Raw genomic sequence first — 16,377 nt, forward strand, 5'->3', positions numbered from 1 at the left:
TGTGTGTATATGTGTCTGTACACACACAAATACATATGTACGTATACATGCATACATGAACACATACATCCATGTATTTCTGGACCCAGTCCCGCAATAACAGAACAGTACCAATAATAAGGATAAGGATTCTTATAAATATTCTTAGGAAACGACATGCGAGTGTTATTATTATACATGGTGTTGCTTATTTTTACATTTACACTTAATGTACTAGGCAAAATTATAGATGAAATCTTCGTGCAAATCTAAAATCGCCACATATGGTTGGGGGCCGCTATAACAAAAGAAGTACCAAAATAATTTGGATGTTGAAGACATGTAGATGCATAAGGTAATAGTTACTGTCAGGGTCGATTCAACACTTTTGTTTCTGAATAAAACAATTCTTGAGGAGTACATTCTAGACTTGAATTACACAACGTAATTTATGACTTCATCTGTCTTTATAAGAACAAATTCTGATGAAGTATAGAAAAAGCAGCAGTGGAAAGTAAATAATTTACCAGGATGAAAGTCAGAGAGAGAATGCTACCGGTCCAAGATCAAAGTCTTATTCTGAATAAATCTACTTCACTTCAGCTTTACTGGATTAATTTTTAGTTTTCAAATATGAAGTTATTTGTGAAGTGTTATGCAAGCATCTGCATCATAAATATTATGTGCGAATCATAGGAGCAACATTAATTCTGCAATGATACAGTTTAGAGACATTTATTTATTATAAGCAATTACTATTTTTAAGATAGAAAAAAGTAAATAACTAAATTAAAAAGGAGAGTTATGGACTATAATAAATTAGGTATTTTAATCCACAAATTTTTTGTGTATCTATAAAGATAAAAAAACTGGAGAATATTTAATTGAATAATAAATACCATACATGTTGTGCAAAATTAATTAAAAGAAAATTAATATAAGTCATGAAAGTAAACTATCCAACAGAAAGATACAAATTAAAAATAATTTGATTGTTTTTAACATACATTTTACTGTTAGATAATTTACCATTCTTGGTTGATATTAAGGTATTTTCTGATTATCAGTCCAATAATCCTGACAAAAATTAAAAGGCAAAGTGTTATGCCATTAAAGTAAGCAAACTAGAATTTTATGAAAATGTATTTATCTGGCAATAAATTTACAGTGTTCAAACACATTTCTGAAGATAGAAATTAAGTACTTTTAAGGGCCATTAATGAAAAAAAATTAGAGACCCATCAAAAAAAGAAACTAAATAAATTCAGTTAAAAATATTAGCTATGCCTGAATTTCACTTTTGTGATGCCATCCTAAGAATAAAATAGATCCACAAGTAGAATGCCTTATTATTAAACATAATTTAATAAGCATAATTATAAAACAAATTTGAGAATAAAATCAACTTTATAAAATTTATCAGGTAGCATTAAATATTTTACCCTTAAAATAGTTGGGCAGAGTTGAAAGAAGATAACTGACATTTTATTTACGTTTTACAAACAGTTAGCTTTATGATGATTTTTCCTTTTATGTCTTATTTTGTAAAGTACTTGCTCAGTTTAGAGCTTTAGTAAATAGCAGGCAGATTTTATATCAAACAGCATAAGTTAAAATGAAAAGTAAAATCATAAATCTGCATGATTTGTTACAGAAGACTAGCTGTTGCCACCACTGCTGCTTTCCTAGAAAGGGGCCTGCTCGCTAGAACAAATTTACTCTAACCAAAATTTCTTTCAATGTAAATTGCTTCGTTTTTTGTGTTAATGCTTTTTCTTTAATTGTGTAGATAGACATAACTTTTTGTTTATTTACACTGTTGAAATCCTGTAATTGCTGTGTCAAGATTTCCGACTAACTTGTAAATAAAAAATTTTTGCTTTCAGTAACCTTTCTGTCACTTTCTTCACTATCGGGAACAATATTTTCTGGAACCGTACTACAGATTTCCTCATCCATTAATTGATTGATGATTGGGCCATTGTCATCGAAATGAAAAACTTATATCATTTTCCTTTCATACAACTTCTCTACATTTCTTTAAAAAATCCATTACTTCGAAAATTTGTCCTAAAAACCTTTAAAATTTGCAGCTATCATCATAAAATTTAGCTGTCGTTCACTATACATATTTGGCTATGTGTCACAATTATTGGCAACTAAAAACAAGTTGTTCCGCTAAATTTTATCTAACTTCTGAATTGTATTAGTTTAGTTATTTATTATATTTATGCCTATTTCTTGCACTTGCTTATCCGAGTCCTGAATAAATAAAAGCCTGTCAGAATTATCCGAGTCTTGAATAATAAATTCCCACATATACTTAAGGCTTATCGAGGGCTGGTGCTAGGTATCTTACTGCCTGATGCAGTCTCTGTGTGTCGTAAATTTTGGTATCAAGCGCCTCCCTTTGTCTTCCCTTAATTCTGCCGCCCGGTGCAACCATACAGGCCCTGGCGCTGGTTCGGGGTTTATGTGAATGACAAATCAGTTATTCTTAATTAAAATAGCACTAAATTTAATCTTTTGGTTGTCTTGTGTTGATACACATGCTGTTATAAATTGATAGTTTGCACCATTAGGTGGTGCTGTTGATGTTCTGTAACTTAACTTGAGTTTTGATGGAAGATCAAAGGCATTCTGATGATAGAGAACCCGGAATTCCAGTGAAAGAAGAAGAGGTAAGTGAAAAATTTGTATGTGATAAACAATAAGCTTGATAAAAATATAAAGAAGCGCACAGCGCTAAGAACAGCAACAACGAGAATTATTAAAAAGTTAGAAGCAGAACAAAATGTTATTACTCCGAATATTGAACTGATTGAAGAAGTGTTTTCAGTGTTAACGGAGAAAGATTGCGATTTGTTAGAATTAAATAAAGAAATAGATGATATATCAGACGCGAATCAATTAGAAAAGGACATAACATCTACTGAAAATTATAAAGAGATTTCAATTTGCAAAACACGCATAAATAGATATTTAAAACAGATACATGAAAATAGAGTGCAGGATAATTCTACGCATTCTAACTCGACAATATCAGGTTTGAATTCTGCTCAGGTTAAATTTCCACATTTAGTAATCGAAAACTTTGATGGCGAAATACCAAAATGGCCAAATTTCTGGTCACAATTTAAAACTACTATTCATAACAAATCGCTAAATGATGTAGAAAAAGTTTAATTATTTAAAAACATGTTTAACAGGTGATGCCGAAACTTCCATAGGAGGTCTATTATTGACTTCAGAAAATTATAATAAGGCAATCAAGATATTAAAATCGCACTTTGGTAGAAAAGAATTACAGATGGACATTTGTATGTCTAGATTACTCAATCTGACACCATGTAAATACTCGAAAGACATAATGTCATTAAGAAGAATTTACGACCACGTTAACATTGAAATACAAGCATTAGCGAGCCTTGGCATTGAATTCTTATGGAGCACTTCTTTTCCCCATTTTAATTAGAGCTTTACCAACTGATATAGGTTTAGAATTTAACCGACTGCATGATGCCTAAGGAAATAATGGATTTATTAAACTTTTTAAGGAAAAAAATCGAATCTAGGGAACTTTCACTTCTTTTAACAAAATTGATGGATTGCGATAATATTTATTAAAAAATACAGATAAATATGTTCGCGAAAAAAAAAAAAAAATAAAGAAAAGTTCGTATCATAAAAAAATAAAAATCTAAGAAAACAGTCAACAGCTGCGGCATTAAACACATTTGTTGATAATTTTAGTGTTTTTTGTGATAAAGTAACAGATTATTTATCAGACAATTGTAATAAATTTAACATAGCTCAAAAGAAGGATATTCTGAAATGAAATGGCAGATGTTTCTTTTGTTATAAGAAGTTCCATACTAAAAAATTATGCAGAATTAAGGTTGAATGTAGTGTATGTCATAAAAGGCAACAACACAGAAAGGGGTTATGTGAAAAGGCCTATTCAGTTGCAAATTATTCTTTATGTGAACAGGTTAATTCTATTAATAATTCTAAAACAGTATTGACATCAGTAATGCCAGAAAAGAAAGAAATTACAAATGGTACACAAATTGTTTTTCTACAGACATTTCGAGCCACTGTTCGTGGCATAGGAATGAAAACAAAAGTTTGTTGTTTACTTGATACAGGAAGTAAACGAACATTTATTGAAGAAATTAAATTTACCAGTTGTAGGTAAAGAAAAAAATAAATTTACACACTTTTGGTAATAATACTGCAATGAACACTACAAGATGTAGGATTAAATTCCAGTTATGTAATATTGAAGACGAAAATAAACATTTGACTACTGAAGCATTATTACCTGATTATGAAGATGGTGAAAGTAATCATCATAAAATTGACATTCTAATTGGATCAGACTATTTTTGGCAAATAGTTTCTGGTAAAACAAAACATTTAAGTTCATCCGTGATGTTAATAGATACATTGATGGAATGGTCAATTCAAGGTCCAGTTACACATTCCTCTTTAAACATAAAACCATCATCCGTTGGAGTTTTAAACGCTGTTCTTATGAAGAATTTGGATGAGAATCAGTTAGCGTCATCTCAGTTAAAAGCATTTTGGAAGTTAGAATCCCTAGGTATCCATAATGACTTGGATGAAGCTCTTCAAAGTTTCGAATTAAGTTTGACTTAAAACAGAAGGCCGTTGTGAAGTACAACTTCCTTGGAAACATAACTTTGATAATTTTGAAAATAATTACGATAATGCTAAGAAAAGACTTATTTCTTTGGTTTGAAGATTTTATAAGGATCCATTCTTGTATGCTGATTATAAATCTGTGATAGAAGAATACTGTAAGTTGGGAATCATAGAATCAGTACCTGAACAAAATGATACAGGTCAGAATCCGATATATTATTTACCACATCACTCTGTAATTCGAAAGGATAAGAATACAACAAAATTGAGGATTGTTTTTGATGCTTCATCGCATCCTCCTCATGCACCTTCGCTAAACGAATTGTTACATCCTGGACCAAACTTAAACCCAAATCTCTTAAAACTTATACTTAAATTTCGAATTAACCGAATCGGATTTATTGCTGACATTGAGAAGGTATTTCCGCAAATTAGTTTAGTAGAGACTAATCGTGATGTTGTACGATTTCTGTGTATACACGATTTGGCAAATAATGTATCTAATATTGAATCAAAAATTCTACGAATGACTAGAGTCTTGTTTGGTATTACTTTCAGTCCATTTCTTTTAGCTGCTGTAATTAAATTCCACTTAAGCAGTATTCCACTATGTATCCAGATACTTGTTTGATGTTAAATGAATTGATGTACGTCGACGATTTGTTATCAGGAGCTCCAAATGAGGAAGAAGCTTTCAGAAGATCTAAAGAAGCAGACTACATAATCAAAGAAGCAGGAATGAAACTTCAGAAATGGAAAAGTAATTCTGTAGAGCTTGAAAACATGTGGTCTGATTATGGATTTGAAACTAGTACATCAGACAATACAGATATTTCATCAAAGGTATTGGAAATGCTATGGGATACTCAAAACGACATTTTTAAATTTGACATCAAAATCCTATTATTCTGACGATACTAAACGTACAATAATAAGAGCTGCGGGAAGGATATTTGACCCAGTGGGTTTTCTTTCCCCCTTCACTATCCGGCTGAAAATAATTTTCCAAGGATTATGGGAACAAGGAATTCATTGGGATGAAGAATTACCTCAAGAAGTAAAGGAAACCTGGAAGAACTGGTGCTCTGAAGTAGAACTCCTGAAGGAATTTTCAGTTGCAAGGAAATACTTTCCGACTAATGTGGAGATGATTGCAGATACATTGCAGTTACACATATTTTGCGATGCCAGCCCTACAGCTTACGGTGCTGTAGCGTATCTCAGATTTCAAGGAGAGAACATCAGCACTAGTTTTGTGATGGCTAAATCCAGAGTTTCTCCTCTAAAGAAACTGACACTACCAAGATTAGAATTAATGAGTGCAGTGATTGCAGCCAGAATTGCCGATTACCTAAAAGATGTATTCAAAGTGAGCAATATTTTACTCTGGTCAGACTCTTCCATTACATTGCATTGGATAAAAGGAACAGTTAAGGATTGGAAACCATTTGTATCCAATAGGTAGCTGAAATAAAGAACTACATTGATCCTCAAAACTGGAATCATTGTAAGGGATTGAATAACTCAGCCGATATACTCATGAAAGGAAAAAGTGTTTCAAATTTAATGAAAGACGTTAAGTGGTGGCAAGGTCCTCCATGGTTAATGTTGCCAGATTGTTTATGGCCTTGAAGCAATTTGAGTGAAGTTAATTCAGAAGACTTGAAAACTGAAAAGAAAACTATAGTGCAGTTTGTTGGCAGTGGTGATGATAAAGGCAAAGCATATTTTGCTTCCCTTAAATAAAGCTAAGACTAATCTAAATAAAATTCATGCTTTATTCCGTAAATAAAATAAAATAAGCTAACACTGTAGCCTTTACATTTAAAATCATTAAGTGAAAGAAAAACTAGCATAATGCTATCTGATAATCACACAAAAGAACAAGACATTCGCCGATACCGGCGTACATATATATAATACTCGGCCAACCCGCCGATCTTGACGTCATTGGCCAATCGGCGGCAACCACGTTAGCTTACCGCCGATTGACCTGCGATCAAAATTTGCATGTGGAAAACTAAAGCCAACATGTAATATTACACCAAAACCAGAACCAGTTCTCAATATAGAAAATTATAGCAAATTGTCAAGATTGTATGGAATTACAGCTTAGATAAAATGCTTTATACATAATGCGAGAAAATTTGGTGAGAAGAAAGAAGATCCCCTAGCAGCTTTAGAACTGTCAGATGCAGAAATTTATTGGGTAAAAACTATCCAAAGTATTTTGAAGAAGAAAGAAATCAACTGCTTAATGATCAGCCAATAGCAAAGGTATCACAACTTATTGAGTTCGATCCAGAATTAGATGAAAATAAACTGATAAGCATAAAGGGAAGACTACAATTTTCAAAATATGAAATGAAAGAAAAACACGCATGGTTAATTCCTGGAGGGAACAAGTATGCAGAACTCTTAATTATGGATGCGCACATTATGGTACTACATTCAGGAATAGCTGACACATTGGCTGAACTACGGAGCGAATTTTGGATTCTCGAAGGCGGCTTTTATGAATGTCTTGTGAGAACTGTGAAAACATGCTTCAAGAAAATAATTGGGAAGTCTTTCAACCGAAGAATTAAGAACAGTCTTAACAGAAATAGAAGCCGTAAATAGACCGATTACCTATGTGTACAGTAATTCACAAGAGTTATCTCCTGCAAGTCCTTCGCATTTTCTTGCATGGAAACGTTTGATTTCTTTACCACCAGTAAAATACGATGGAAATGTTAATGCAGATAGAAATAATATGATAAAGCGATACAACTATTCACAAAATTTGTTAGATCATTACTGGAAAAGATGGAAAAGCGAATATTTGCTAAACTTAAAATCTGCAAACTGTGTAACAGCAACAAAGGTCAAAGAAGACTTTAAGGTGATCGGAGACAACAAGTTGCCTAGAAATATGTGGAACTTAAGCAAAATTGTTGAAACGTATACTGGACGTGACGGTAAGATACGATCATGTAGTGTAAAACTTAAATCTGGTATAGTGAAATGACCAATACAACTTTTGTATCCATTGGAACTGTCCATTGGAAATAGACTATATATGCTGATAAAATAAGATAATTTGAACTTTAATATTTAATTTAGAATTCTATATATGGAACTACTCTGATATGCGCCCTCAAGTCGCCAAATTTCTCGCCAAATATTTTTGGCGAGAAACTTCACGCTGCCATCAAAAGTCGTTAATTCGGACACCCATAATTCGGAATGATCTATAATCCGGACCTCAAAACTAAAAGCTTTCTGCGCATGCGCCGCGTTGACACATGCGCATAGGCGTTTACGCGTTCACGTAAGACCCTTTACGACTGCGCATATGAGTGTGCGCAAGTGCAGAATACGTTTTCGCGTGCGCGTTTTATTATAATGGACGTATAAGCTAAAATTGTCTAATTATCTATTTCAGTTAATGTTGATGATTGCGTTGTTCCTTAATTTTCGAATTGGATCCGGCTTATTATTTTTTGCAGACTGTAAGAGCAATTTTATAAAAGTAAGCTTAAACTTTCGATTATATCAAATAGAATTTCCGATATATATTTGTTAATATGTAAAGGATCTAAAGCGAAAGTATGTTTTGAAATCCGAAATCTGTTTATCAATTTCACGCTGCTCGGCGGGGGGATCGCCGCGCGGCGGGCGCGTAATGAATTGGAAGTTGATCTGTCAACACTATCTTTATCTTCAGCGCAGATGTTTTTATTTTATTTGGCTTATAATTCCTTACCAAATGTAGTATTTCATCTCGATATGCTCCGTCTTTGATATGATTTAAAACAAGTTCCTCGTCATTATAATTCGCTTTTGATAGCGAAGAAAGTAACAGAGGTTATTGAAAACGAAAAAATTTCGATTGACAAATTAGTCGGTGTTCTCGACACAGCAATTATAGGACTTGAACAGCGTAACTTTGTAACTGAACAAGAAATTATGTCTGTTTAATAGAATTAAAGAGAAAGTATTATCACATGAAACGAAGCAAAACTTAAACAACTTACATTGAAAGAAATGTTTAATAAAGTAAACAAATAAATATTAAGCTTTTTCTTTTTGCAAATTTTGATACCCTTTAGATCATAATTGTTCTTTATTTCATAAATTACGGTTTCATATTTTTAATTTTAGAATTTCTGCATGCCATCTTACGAGATTTAAACTGATGATCTATAATCCGGAAAAATCGATAATCCGGAATCGCCGAAGTCCCGACGAGTCCGGATTAACGACTTTTGACTGTACTATCTAAATTTTTTGCTACATTTTGAACTTTTAGCCTAAAATGTTTCCAAAAACGCGGTTTTCGCACATGCAAAAACTACGTTTTGAACACACAATTTAGCTAAAAATCCGAAACAAAAACAAAAAATTTAGATAGCAAAAACGTAAAGTTTCTAACCAAAAATATTTGACAAGAATCCATGTACACAGCTACATGTTTTAACTTAAAAAAACATCTACGAATTGCACAATGTAGGCAACGAACGAATCTACAAACTACACAGACCTCGCTTTAATAAATTAACATAACAACAATAAATTTCAAGGAATACCATGTACGCAGCATCCTGTTTAAACTTTTAAAAAATTCTACGAATTGCACAATTTAGGCAAGGAAGGAATCTACGATCTACGCACTCCTCGCTTTAATAAAATAACATAACAACAATAAATTTCAAATAATACCATGTACAGGGCGTTCTGTTTGAACTTTAAAAAACATTTACGAATTGCACAGTCTAGACACTAAACAACAAAATAAACTAAAATAAGTTTCAAACAATTTAAAAAAACAACACTAACGACAGAAATTCATACTAGAGAACATAACATTCTACAAAATAAGAACAGGGATAAAATAAAATGCACTTACCATGAATTAATGCATTTTCGAATAGCAGAAATATAAATTTCATACCGCCTTTAACATGCCGCCACATAATCACTATCGTATTTACATGACAGCCAGACACACTATCCAGAAAATTTACACTATGGTTCACAAATAAATAAAATCACAAATCCCTACTTCTATCATGCACTGCCATTAAAAATAATCTCCCAGACCCTCTTTCCACACTTCCAAATACCCACTACCCCTCAACAGGATAGCCACAATGATATTTCCTTTTGCCGAACTTCAATTCAACTACCATTTTATCTTTCCCTCCCATCTTCTCAGACACAGAGGCGAATCAACGAGTTCCAGCGAAAGTTTTTTGGTGTATTTAATTACGGCAAAGCACACTAGGGCTATCTGCTAAAGGGGAGGGATGCCTTTCGTGGAGGACTTTCTAAGGGAAACTGGCTCGCATACACGTTACACATGGGGAAAACCACGAAAACACCCATGCAGCCAGCCCGTTCGCGGGATTCGAACCTCGGACCGAACTACCAGTGTTCAGCGACTTTACCGCTCGGCCGCTGGTGGGCCAGTTCCAGCGAAAGATTTTTCAACGTCAACAGGGTTGCCATAGAACACGCAATCGCGCCAAAAACCAGTGCAGAACACATATCGCCACTTTTGGTGAAATTAGGGCGTATATTAGAGTTGTACCCTATATATTATTCTCATTCTTATTAGTATTATTAGTTATTGTTTTGTTATCTATTATTGTAGTATTAATGTAGTATTTTATGTTATTTTTGATATTAATTGTAATATTGATAATTAATTATTGTTATTCATAAGTAAGTATTATATGATATTAATTAGTTAGATTTAACTGATGAACTTGCAGTTCATGGGGGGCAGGATGTTATAAATTAATAGTTTGTGCCATCAGTTGGCACTTCGAACGTCTTGTCTCTGTTGACGTTCTGTAACTTAACTTGAGTTTTGATGGAAGATGGAAGGTGTTAAGCCTAATAATGAAGAAGGCGTTTGCCTAACAATAATGCTTGTAACTATTGTATTATATTGTAAATAAAATGTGTATGTATAATAACGAAATGGAATGATCACTTACGTCAGGAACTAATGCTCTCTGATAGTAGCCGGAATTAGTTACTACATATGCTGTAATGAAAGTAAAATATAATAAATAATGATTAACCAGATTGGCTTCAGGGATATAACATATTAGTAAGTGTAAAATCAACGATGTAGCAATGTAGAATGTTTCGATTTGAGATGTATGCCAAGCAGATATGCATCTGCCAAATTATTGATCTATAAATTTATGCTAAAATGATTGTTTTTTCAATAACGAGATATTTTATTTAGTGCGGAAGTGAAATTAAGAATCTGACTCTCCAGATATTTTACTGTGCGTGCAGGGGGGAAATCAAATGTTCAGGCGTACAGCATAATTTTTTTTTTTTTTTAAAGTTGGTGGCTTTTGATGTCCGGATTTTAGATCATTCTGGATATTGGACGCCCGGATCTTGGACTCTGCACCTGTATTATGTATTCATCGCTCTTCCAAAATTTCTCCAAAAAGTAAGAGTTCATCACAATCAGAAGACTCTTTTCAAGAATCTTCTCTAGATTTGTGGGTCTATAAATCTTGCCTTCAAATCCTTTTTTACTTTCCAAGTTGCAATGTCTAAACTCCTATTGAAAAATTACCCCCTACTAATTCTGTAACAGCAAAAAGCCAGAAATACGTTTAAAAAAATCAGAGGAAAAGAGTGTAAAATTTATTTTATAGAGCAAACTGATGCTCAATATCAAGTTTCATTGGTTGTAATGCTAATATTGTATAAAAAAAATATATAAAAGTTCATTGATTGCAATACTTATAATAGATTTTAAATTGGCAAGAGCTTTTTATTACATCAGGGACAGAATCAGAAAGAGATTTAAATCATATTGATACTGTTATTTAACAAATTATCAGTAAAATACAATTGATTTACTGGTAAAAATGTTAAGCTACTTTGTGTGGTTTATGAGAAAACAGGTAAAAAAATTTTACCAGCATTACAAATTCTAGACACAAGGTTTATCAAAACAGCAGTGAAGGAATGCTTTAAAAAAGTGGTATTCAAACTTCATGGCAATGCGGCCCCATAAAAATAAAAACGAACCCCCCCCCAACAAGAGTGTCGATTTGTTATATATCATCAATTCAAATTTTTTACGATTTTTTTCCACCTTTTTTACACTACTATAAATTTTCACAACCTATCCAGAGCCACTACCCATAGATTGAATACCACTGCTTTAAACAAAAATGCCACAAAAGATGATCATACAATTACAAAATTTCCATCTAAAAGAGCCATACTTCCTTGTTAAAGTGGCCACCATATTATTTGTCAAAACTGGAAAACTTAATCACCAATCTACAATGCGAAAACTTCAACTATCATCACAAGCTTATGCAGTGACTGTTTTACCAAGGAAGTAACTTCAATTTTATCTATGCATATACCACATGCAAATTCAATTATACTTGAAAGCATTTATATAAAAATAGATATTTACCTAAAGAAGCAAGCATTTCTTGAAGATCATCCTTATCAATAAAACCATCTCTATTTTGGTCTATCATGTTAAATGCTTCTTTAAATTCTTGTATCTGCGCCTGATCAAACATGGCAAATACGTTGGAAGTAGCCCGCTGAGCACGTTTCTTTGTTGTTCCACGACCTTTAGCCTTTCTGCTTGACATTTTCTATAAGCATGAAAATGTCTTTAAAAGGAACTGTCTGGCTATAAACAGTAAATACAATAAATGCTGATTTAAAAAGATACTTGTATCAGAAAATTTTATTGCTACAGGTCGAATTGAAGTTAAAACCTTAACACTGTTTCATCTGTAAAAATAACTGATCTCTGATAACATAAATGGAAAATGTTTTATTAATAAATATGTAACAGCATTTGGTTTCATTAAAATCATTTCTGACATTCGAAGCTTTCAGAATGTAGGTGATAAAATTCTTATGCCAACTTTCATAAAATTTCTTGGCACAGCAATTACGGGACTTGAACAGCGGAACTTTGTAACTGAACAAGAAATTATGTCTGTTTATAGAATTAAAGAGAAAGTATTATCACATAAAACAAAGCAACTTAAACAACTTACATTGAAAGAAATGTTTAATAAAGTAAACAAATAAATATGAAGCTTTTTTTTGTAAATTTTGATACCCTTTAGATCATAATTGTATATTATATGGTTTCATATTTTTAATTTTAGAATTTCTGCATGCCATTTTACGAGATTTAAACTGATGATCTATAATCCGGAATCGGCGAAGTCCCGACGAGTCCGGATTAATGACTTTTGACTGTATACGAAAATAAATTTGTATTAAATTCAAGTTAGCACAGAAAAAAATATATTAAGCATAAGACAATATAAAAGCGGCTGATCTTTGGAATATGGTAACAGGTAGTTTGGCGACATTTTGGAGGCGATAAAGGTTACTACCTAGGACTTTGGTAATAATGTGAGAAGTACTCAGTTCCGATTACGCATTATTTTGTGTGAGGGAAATGAGAGATCATGAGACATGTCATGTGACATTAATGGACAGATTACAGTTCTTTAATCGGAAAAGGGGGTAAATTTGGAAAAATATCTGTAGCACTATATTATTTTGTATTAAGCTTCATTGTGTGTTGTGTGAAATAGTGTTGATTAATTTTCGGATCGCATGGCGCTATCGAAAGTGAATTCTAAATTTTTAATGCATTTCTTTGATAATTCAAAAGAATTGGTTGAATGGTGTATGAGTGTAGGTTTAATTGTGGATAAGTATGAATGTCCAAAATGTGGGAATGAAATGAGATTGTGTGAAAGGAAGGATATTACAGATAAGTTTGAATGGCGGTGCAAGAAATCTGGTGAAAATGGACATTTTGTGAAACGGAGTGTAAGGAAGGGTATGTGGTTTGCTGAAAGTAGTTTGAGTATGGGTGAAATTTTATTAATTTGTTATTACTGGGTGAATAAACTGCCAGTTGACTACTGGATTTTGGATTTAGAAATTAGCAGTAGTACTGCAGCCGATTGGAACTCTTTCTGTAGGAAAGTGTGCATGCCACGTAATGAAGATTCTGAAGAAGATTACGTAAGTTAGTATTTTTAATCATTTGAGGATATTATTTTTATGCATTGTTCTAAATGTAAGGAGTAAATAAATTAATATGGTATTATTGGAAAATTGTTATTAGCAATGATTTAGTTTAAAGTAATTAGAATTGTTATCTAATTTTTATTAATTTAATGTATGTGCTTATTTATATTTTAAGTAGTGTTTTTTAATTTAATGATCGTGATTTTGTGAGTTATATGTTTGTAGTATACGTAATACGTTTAAGTAGTATACGTTGAGTATTTTCATGCATTTTCGTGAAATTTTTCTAATTTATGAGAAAAAAGGTTGATCTTTACATTATGGTAACTTGGCGATTTTTTGGCGAAAATTTGGCAACCAACTCTCCTACAGCAACCCTCTATTTTTTTTTCCCCGCCGCCATTTTGTCTTCACGAAGTAAAGACATGTTTCTTTTCTTTTTATCTACTGAACACTTCTTCCAACAATCTAGTAGCTGAATTACACTTATGCTAGAAATTTTATCAAACAAAACTGCTTAATCATGACAAATATTCACTGCAAAATTGGGAAAAAGTGCAAAATACCATATTCCTTACGTGTTTTTCAAAATAACACATACACATAAACCATGTACACGCCGACTTATTTTTACTTAAAAAAACATCCCAGAATTGCACAAAAATGGCATTGCGCACACTCTTCACTATATCCATGTACACTGCTTTTTTCTCATAAATTAGAAAAATTTCACGAAAATACATGACAATTTTCTCAATCTTTAAACCCAGTAAAAAGAACATATATGAAATTACCTGATCGCGAAAAAGTATTTACCCTTTACAAATATGAACATTTCCACATATAAAATAAATAAAATATCCAAAAACTTTTACCTCTAAATCATCTATTACATTATACACGTCACCAACGAATTCATACCGCAAGCATTACAAATACTTAGTGTCAGATATTTAAATTATTTCCATGCACGTTTACTTCAACTAAAATGTATACCAAATTCCTACAAACATAAAATTCACAAAATAACTATCATTTCATTAAAATATAATTAAATTCAAAAACACTACTTAAAATATAAATGAGCACATACATTAAATTAATAAAAATTACCTTACAATCCTAACTACTTTAAACTAAATCATTGCTAATAACAATTTTCCCAATAATACCAAATTCCTTTCCACCTTACATTTAGAACAATGCATAAAAATAATATCCTCAAATAATTAAAAATACTAACTTACCTAATCTTCTTCAGAATCTTGATTACGTGGCGGATACACTTTTCTAATTCATTCAATAAAATTATTGAAAGATTTTTTCTGCGAATTTTTCCTCCATACTTCCTCCGCTAAATAAAAAGCAAACTTCTCTTTATCACAATGCCTAAATACCCATTTCGAATTCACTTTAGTTAGGGCCATGGGATCCAAACATTAAGCAACACTGTTTCACACAACACAGAATAAAGATAAATACAAAATTTCCACATTTTTTCCCCGATTTCCCCCCTTTTCCGATTAAAGAACCGTAATTCGTCCATTAATATCACGACATATCCCATGATCTCTCATTACCCTCACGCAAAATAATGCGTAATCGGAACTGAGTACTGCTCACATTATTACCAAAGTACCAGGTAGTAACCTTTATCGCCTCCAAAATGTCACCAAACTACCAGTTACCATATTGTAAAGATCAACCGAAAAAAGCAGTGTACATCGATATAGTGAAGAGGGTGTGCAATGCCATTTTTGTGCAATTCTGGGATGTTTTTTTAAGTAAAAATAAGTGGACGTGTACATGGTTTAGTTATATTTTAATTAAATAATAGTTATTTTGTGAATTTTATGTTTGTAGGAATTTGGTATACGTTTCAGTTGAAGTAAACAAGCATGGAAATAATTTAAATATTTGACACTAAGTATTTGTAACCATTTTTAATGTTTGCGGTATAAAATCATTGGTAACGTTTATAATATAATAGATAATTAAGAGGTAAAAGTGTTTGGATATTTTATTTATTTTATACGTGGAAATGTTCATCCTTGGAAAGGGTATATACTTTTTCACGATCAGGTAATTTCATATATGTTCTTTTTACCGGATTTAAAGATTCACAAAATTTTCATGCATTTTCGTAAAATTTTTCGGTTGATCTTTACAATATGGTAACTGGTAGTTTGGCGACATTTTGGAGGCGATAAAGGTTACTACCTGGCACTTTGGTAATAATGTGAGCAGTACTCAGTTCCGATTATGCATTATTTTGTGTGAGGGAAATGAGAGATCATGGGATATGTCATGTGATATTAATGGACGAATTACGGTTCTTTAATCGGAAAAGGGGGGGAAATCGGGAAAAAATCTGGAAATTTTGTATTTGGCTTTATTCTGTGTTGTGTGAAACAGTGTTCGTGAATTTTTGGATCCCACGGCCGTAACTAAAGTGAATTCGAAATGGGTTTTTATGTATGTATTAATTTAATGTATGTGCTCATTTATATTTTAAGTAGTGTTTTTGAATTTAATTATATTTTAATTAAATGATAGTTATTTTGTGAATTTTATGTTTGTAGGAATTTGGTATATGTTTTAGTTGAAGTAAACATGCATGGAAATAATTTAAATATCTGAAACTAAGTATTTGTAATGCTTGCGGTATGAATTCGTTGG

General features: G+C 32.2%; 1 protein-coding gene across 2 annotated transcripts in view; it reads right to left on the reverse strand.

The window, feature by feature from the left end:
* LOC118185826 (myosin regulatory light chain sqh-like) overlaps positions 1–16,377 on the reverse strand; it is a 29,164-nt gene that overhangs the window by 8,561 nt on the left and 4,226 nt on the right. The window contains exon 2 of one of the 2 annotated variants that reach the window (XM_035355744.2): positions 12,098–12,287. In XM_035355744.2, coding sequence (XP_035211635.1) covers positions 12,098–12,284 — 187 coding nt within the window. In that variant the 5' untranslated portion in view covers positions 12,285–12,287. Of the gene's footprint in view, positions 1–12,097; positions 12,307–16,377 lie in introns of those variants that run through there. The other variant, XM_035355748.2, reaches the window with a different exon arrangement.

This window comes from Stegodyphus dumicola, chromosome 3 (assembly GCF_044657685.1).
Source record: "Stegodyphus dumicola isolate Sdum_Otavi_A_Nest chromosome 3, ASM4465768v1".
In the NCBI taxonomy this organism is placed as follows: Eukaryota; Metazoa; Arthropoda; class Arachnida; order Araneae; family Eresidae; genus Stegodyphus; species Stegodyphus dumicola.